The 7,355-nt window shown below is 40.7% G+C and overlaps 1 protein-coding gene across 1 annotated transcript; it reads left to right on the top strand.

Annotated features, from left to right (window-relative positions):
• The first annotated feature begins 4,064 nt into the window (after positions 1-4,064).
• On the top strand, positions 4,065-5,400 carry LOC139535213 (ATP-dependent RNA helicase DDX19A-like). Its single transcript, XM_071334561.1, has 2 exons — positions 4,065-4,505; positions 4,746-5,400. The coding sequence occupies exons 1-2, from the start codon at positions 4,451-4,453 to the stop codon at positions 4,925-4,927; spliced, it is 237 nt and encodes a 78-aa protein (XP_071190662.1). The 5' UTR covers positions 4,065-4,450; the 3' UTR covers positions 4,928-5,400.
• Positions 5,401-7,355: the final 1,955 nt, after the last annotated feature.

Genomic DNA, 7,355 nt, shown 5'->3' with positions numbered 1-7,355 from the left:
CTTCATCATGCATCGTTTAACAAAGTCACCGTCGGAATACGGCTTCGATGCTAATGCTATTTCGCTAGCAATTAGGTAGCTGGCTTTTACCGCTGCTTCACTGACTTCTCGGCTCTGGATGAAAGTTGACTGCTGTTTCCTCAGACCCGCCAGCAATTCGTTAATCTTATCTCTTCTCAGTTGTCCTTGCAAGCCGTCATATTTTTCGCTGTGATGAGTCTCGTAGTGGCGTCGAATATTATATTCCTTCAATACCGAAACTTGTTGCAAACACACCAAGCACGAAGGTTTTCCGTGCATCTCTGTAAATAAATAGGACGTGGTCCATTTTTCTTTGAAAATTCTACACTCCTTATCTACTTTTCTCCGTTTGGATAACGACATTTTGGCTAATGAGGTATTAAGGTATTAACAACGTCGTAACAAGCAGCAGATGGCGCATTGATACCGTCTGCTGTTTTCAGTCTGTCTCAGTGATGCAGCTTGTCTTCTACTCTGATGGAAAGAGTGCGCCCCTTAGCGGATAATCCATGAATTGCAGCGAATTAAAAATATTAATTCCATGTCTTTTATGCATTTTTTCCACTTTCAAATTATCCTGCGGGCCTGATCGAACCTCCTTGGGGGCCGGTTCCGGCCCGCGGGCCGTATGTTTGACACCCCTGGTCTAAGGTGTTCCCCCTTTGAAGAGGGGGATGACCGCGGCAGCTTTCCAATCGTCTTTAAAGGTTGCTGCCCCTATCATCTCCAAGCCTTTCTCTCCTTTCTGGGGAGGTTCCCGTTGCTTGGAAGGCAGCCACAGTTTGTCCTTTATTTAAAGTGGGAGATCAAAGTGTTCCTAACTGTTATATGCCTATTTATATTTTGCCCTGTTTATCAAAAGTGTTGGAAAATCTTGTCAATAATCAACTGACTGGCTTTCTTGATGTCTATAGTGTTCTCTCGGGTATGCAATCAGGTATCCGCTCAGGTTATGGATGTGTCACTGCAACCTTAAAACCTGTTTAGGCCAGGGGTGCCGCTAGCGGCACTCCTCCCACATTCCATTGAAAAGGCAGAGCGGCAAATTAAAAAAATAATAATATTTGAAATATTTAACTTTCACACATTAACAAGTCCAATACAGCATTTGAAAGATAAACATCTTGTCAATCCAGCCAACATGTCCGATTTTTTTAATGTTTTACAGAGAAAACACCACATATATTTATGTTAGGTCACCATCAAATAAAAAAAGACAGACAGACATTTTTCACAGCACAAGTAGGCTGCAGGTAGCATGCACAAGCCAACCTAACTAACCTAGAACCAACCTAAATAACCTAGAAAAAACTACCTCAGATGACAGTCCTATAACATGTTACACAATAAATCTATGTTTTGTTCAAAAAAATTGCATATTTTAGCTATAAATCAGTTTTACATTACTGCTACCATCATAGCTACAGTCAGAAATCGCACGGGAGTAGCCAGAGAAAATACAGACACCAACGTCAACTACCTAATTACTCATCATAAAACATTTCAGACAAATATATGGTGGATAGCTAATGAAAGACAAATATCTTGTGAATACAGACAATATTTCCGATTGTTGAAGTGTTTTACAGCGAAAACACAATATATCGTTATATTAGCTTACTACAATAGCTAGCACACAGCAGCATCGATTCTAGTCAAACGGTAGCGTTAGCACAGTTCGACAGATATATGAAAAAGCATCCCAAATTGGTTCCTTATCTTTGTTGATCTTCAATCAGAATGTTCTCCAAGGGGTCCTTTGTTCAGAAACGTCTTTATTTCGATCCAGAACGAACAATTTCCCTCTTGAATTAGCAAGCACACTTGCCGTGCGATGCTAACCTCTCATTCTTGAACCAATTCTTGCGTCGCATCACGTCTAAAGTCCAGAATAAATTTCAATAATATAATTAAACTATATTGAAAAAACATACTTTAGGATGATATTGTGACATGTATCAAAGAAAATCGAAGCCAGAGATCATATTCACCTTTAAAAAGGTTCTTCCATGAGCCGAGTACAGATCCAACTTCGCGCCTTCCAAAAAAAATTAAAGTGCGCACTTCTCACTCCAAGATGTTGTATACAACCCCTGAACGAGATAATCAACTGATTTCTGCTCTCACTTCCGCATGACACCCAGGGGAAGGTGTATGACGTGTTTCTACAGTCATAAGTGACATGCCCTTTTATAGACAAGGTCTTAAAGAGAGACTTCGCATTTGGAAATCTCACTTCCGGATAGGGAAATGTCTGTAAAAAGAGTTCTGTTTCACTTAGAGAAATAATTCAAACACTTTTAGAAACTAGAGACTGTTTTCTATCCAATAGTAATAATAATATGCATATTGTACAAGCAAGAATTGAGTACGAGGCCGTTTAAATATCATACGATTTTCTCCAAAAGTGAAAACAGCACCCCCTTGTCCTCAACAGGTTAAAGGTCCTGAATGATGTCACCATTGCCCTTGATTCTAAGCAATATTGTGCTGCTATTTTTATTGACTTGGCCAAAGATTTTGATACGGTAGACCATTCCATTCTTGTGGGCCAGCTAAGGAGTATTGGTGTCTCTGAGGGGTCTTTGGCCTGGTTTGCTAACTACCTCTCTAAGAGTGCAGTGTATAAAGTCAGAACATCTGCTGTCTCAGCCACTGCCTGTCACCAAGGGAGTATCCCAAGGCTCAATCCTAGGACCCACGCTCTTCTCAATTTACATCAACAACATAGCTCAGGTAGTAGGAAGCTCTCTCATCCATTTATATGCAGATGATACAGTCTCATACTCAGCTGGCCCCTCCCTGGATTTTGTGTTAAATGCTCTACAACAATGCTTTCTTAGTGTCCAACAAGCTTTCTCTACCCTTAACCTTGTTCTGAACACCTCCAAAACAAAGGTCATGTAGTTTGGTAAGAATACCCCTCTTCTCACAGGTGTTATTACTACCGCTGAGGGTTTAGAGTTTGAGGTAGTACTTGGGAGTATAGGTTGACGGTGCACTGTCCTTCTCTCAGCACATATCCAAGCTGCAGGCCAAAGTTAAATCTAGACTTGGTTCTCTCTAGCGTCATTTCTCCTCTTTCACCCCAAACTAACCCTGATTCAGATGACCATCCTACCCATGCTAGATTGCTAGACAAAATGTATAGATCGGCAGGTAAGGGTGCTCTCGAGCGGCTAGATGTTCTTTATCATTCGGCCATCAGATTTGCCACCCAATGCTCCTTATAGGACACATCACTATCACTATTCCTCTGTAAACTGGTCATCTCTGTATACCTGTCGCAAGACCCACTGGTTGATGCTTATTTATAAAACCCTCTTAGGCCTCATTCCCCCCTATCTGAGATATCTACTGCAGCCCTCATCCTCCACATACAACACCCGTTCTGCCGGTCACATTCTGTTAAAGGTCCCCAAAGCACACATCCCTGGGTCGCTCGTCTTTTCAGTTCGCTGCAGCTAGCGACTGGAACAAGCTGCAACAAAAACACAAACTGGACAATTTTATCTCAATCTCTTCATTCAAAGACTCAATCATGGACACTTTTACTGACAGTTGTGGCTGCTTTGTGTGATGTATTGTTGTCTCTACCTCCTTGACCTTTTGTGCTGTTGACTGTGCCCAATAATGTTTGTACCATGTTTTGTGCTGCTACCATGTTGTGTTGTTACCATGTTGTTGTTATGTTGTGTTGCTACCATGCTGTGTTGTCATGTGTTGCTGCCTTGCTATGTTGTTGTCTTAGGTCTCTCTTTATATAGTGTTGTCTCTCTTGTTGTGATGTGTGTTTTGTCCTATGTTTTTATATTGTATTTAATTTTTTATTTTAATCGCAGGCCCCCGTCCCCGCAAGAGGCCTTTTGGTAGGCCGTCATTGTAAAGAAGAATTTGTTCTTAACTGACTTTGTAACGATCTGGGTGTAGTGGGTGCGAAGTCAGGCGCAGGAAGCAGAGAGTTCAGTGGTAGTGCTATTTAATGCACAAAAGCGGCAAACATTTACATTTACATTTACGTCATTTAGCAGACGCTCTTATCCAGAGCGACTTACAAATTGGTGCATTCACCTTATGATATCCAGTGGAACAACCACTTTACAATAGTGCCATTAGCATTACTCAGGCTATGGTCTTAGCTTTAAGAAGCTAGACCTCTGATACAGGTACTCAGCGGTCAGGTAATCAGCAAGTTCAGAAAGAGTTTTCATGGGTTTGTTTTATTAAGAGCGACTGCAGATCAGGGTAGCAGGTAAAAGGAAAGTGCCTTAGTATAGAACACTTCCATCACAGTGTGTTGCTTTTTTAGTTTGTTGATTTTGTAGATAAAAGCCTCATATTACTGAAACTCCTTATTTTGCCCCCTCAGTGTCTTTGCATTGCCCCAACGTACGAGCTAGCCTTGCAGACTGGTAAAGTCATTGAACAGATGGGGAAATTCTATCCTGAGGTCAAATTGGCATATGCCATTCGTGGCAATAAATGTAAGTGTCAAAACATTCATGCTTTTTTTATTCTGAATACAATCTGTAATGTTATGGTGCATAATTTCACTGGGGAAATTGTAATCAATGCCGGTGCTCTCACACAAATGTCATGGCGGAAGCATAACTTTCAATGAAGCGAATGCCACATCTTAAGTTGTATTATAAAGTGGATGTTCTGTAAAAGATGCTAATGAGAATCATAATTAACTGCCCTATATGTCTCTGGGTGCTGAGCAGTGGACCGAGGGACGAAGATTCAGGAGCAAATTGTCATCGGGACACCTGGCACGGTCCTAGACTGGTGCTCCAAACTGAAGATCATCGACCCCAAGAAGATCAGCGTCTTCGTCCTGGACGAGGCTGACGTCATGATTGCCACACAAGGTCACCAGGACCAGAGCATCCGGATCCAAAGGTGAGTTTTCTCATAAGTTGAAAGTTGTAAATGTACAGTACTCTCATCTAGCATAACCTAAGTTCTACAAGACAAGCTCGTCTTGCAGGCCAGTAATTACATGAGTGTTGCTATTAAGTATTGCTCCCGAGTGGAGCAGTGGTCTAAGGCACTGCATCACAGTGCTAGAGGCGTCGCTACAGACCCTGGTTTAATTCCAGGCTGTATCACAACCGGCCGTGATTGGAAGTCCCATAGGGCGGCGCACAATTGGCCCAGCGCGTTAGGGTTTGGTCGGGGTAGCCCGTCACTGTAAATAAGAATTTCTTCTTAACTGACTTGCCTAGTTAAATAAAATAAAACATTAACCTCTTGAATGATAGGGCAACATTTTTATTTCTGCCTAAATATACATATGCAAATACATTCTTTCATGAGATGTCCATAAACAATAACTGGTAATGTTGCATAGTTTTAGAAAGTTTGGGAACTCACCTTTCTGGTAAAAATAGTTACAAATTGTTGAGGTGTACTCACTTTTGAGGACACAACCTCAAGTACATAGTACAAATATATTAGGAAAATATGAAAAATCAATTTTTTCTATTCAACAAAAGTGGGGCAATAGGGCTTGATATGATACTTTCTAAATAAAGTACTTTGTAAACAACTTACTATAGATTTCACCTTTTCTTATAACTGTCATATAAATATGATCGTACTTAGTGACAGTACAATATTGGCACTATTTTACATAACTGACAAGAATTCTAAATGTCCACTGAGGGGCACAGAGACACCATTCAAATTTGTGCAGACTCGTTACAACTTCCGCTTGTCTGTGACCTATAGAAAGTGGTCTTGTTTAAATTCTATGACATGATTTGGTATTTTTTTCATGTTGAGAGCTCAATCTGTCTGAGAATATCACAGCGAGATAGAAGTTATATTGTATCCGCTAGTCTCCCACTTCATATGTGCTATTGGAAGCATAGCTGTGAGTTTCACAGGCACAGGAAATTGTTCCTTTGCCTGGATAGGCCAGAAAATACTGCACCATTTTCCCAACATTTTGCCCCACGTCGGCCAGCCCCCTAGCAATTAAAGTTCAACCAAAGAGCTTCAGCCCCTCGCCATTTGAGTGACAGCTAGGAAGACGCACACACAGTAGAACGAGAGGGAGAGCAATGACGTGGTGCACATACTGTATCTGCACATGTGACCTAGTAAGCAATTTTCGGGGACCACTTATCTTGTGAGCACTACTTTCAGAACTACTGTCTGAAAAGTATACAAAAGTAATGGAGCATCGGCTTCCGGTGACGTAACTTAAGAAATGGCTGCCTAGTTTTTCGTACTGCACATCATCAACATCAGCCAACCCACAAAACACACACAAAACAAATGCCCCAAACCAGGGACTGAAACAGTCCAGCAAAACCCACGAAATGAGAAACACGTAACCCTCAAACATGCACCCTAGTCACACAAACAATCCCACACAAATAGCAGGTGGGCCTACTGGTTAATATAGCCTGACTAATCAACCAAACACAAAACAGGTGAAACCAATAAACAGAAAAGGGGAAAAAAGGATCAATGGCAGCTAGTAGGCCCCGCCACCCGAACAGGAAGGGGAGCCACCATCTGTAGGAATCGTGACAGACTTGCCTAGTTAAAGGTTAAATACAATTTTTTTTAACAACGCTGTAATGATAAGTCAAATTGGTGATGTCATCAGATCAATTATTTTTTTCTCCCTCTCTGCCGGCTACAGTATACAGCCACAGTTCACCTGTTGAACCAAGACCTCAGTAAAATAAATGACAAGAATACTGAACATTCCATTTTCAATATAGCTTTCAAATAAGAACCATTGACTAAACTCAAACATGGATACACAGCTTAGTCAAAAGTTGATTTATTATTCAAATCTGATTAATATCCACAATATTAAAATCAACAACAATATTGCAGAATATAGAACAGAACAATATAGCAGCTTCCTCATCTGAATATGAGCCACAAAAACTACCTGTAATCCCAGGCCAGTGATTCACAATATGGGCAACAGCTCCCTCTAGGAGAAACTCATAATATGGGTAAAAGTAATGTACAACAATCCTTTTTATATAAAATAATACACTTTTACTTCTCTGAGAACTTTGACATGTCAAGCGGTGTAAAACAATGTTGCTGTCACCATACTCTTATTATGGCCATTTAACTGTAAGCTATACAGATTTAATGCTAACATTTAACTGTAAGCTATACAGATTTAATGATAACATTTAACGGGCAAAAAACATAGAGACAAAGTATCAATTCATGCCAATCAACCTTGAAGGGCCTTATTGAAGAACTGGATCATTTCAGTTTTTCTGGACTAAAACCCAACGATGGAAAGTGTGCTTGTGTCTTTTTGTAGAGTGAAACTTGTTATGGAAGGTACT

The sequence above is a fragment of the Salvelinus alpinus genome, chromosome 12 (assembly GCF_045679555.1).
Source record: "Salvelinus alpinus chromosome 12, SLU_Salpinus.1, whole genome shotgun sequence".
NCBI lineage: Eukaryota > Metazoa > Chordata > Actinopteri > Salmoniformes > Salmonidae > Salvelinus > Salvelinus alpinus.
Note: the sequence above shows the minus strand (reverse complement) of the source record. Positions and strands in the feature narration are given on the sequence as shown.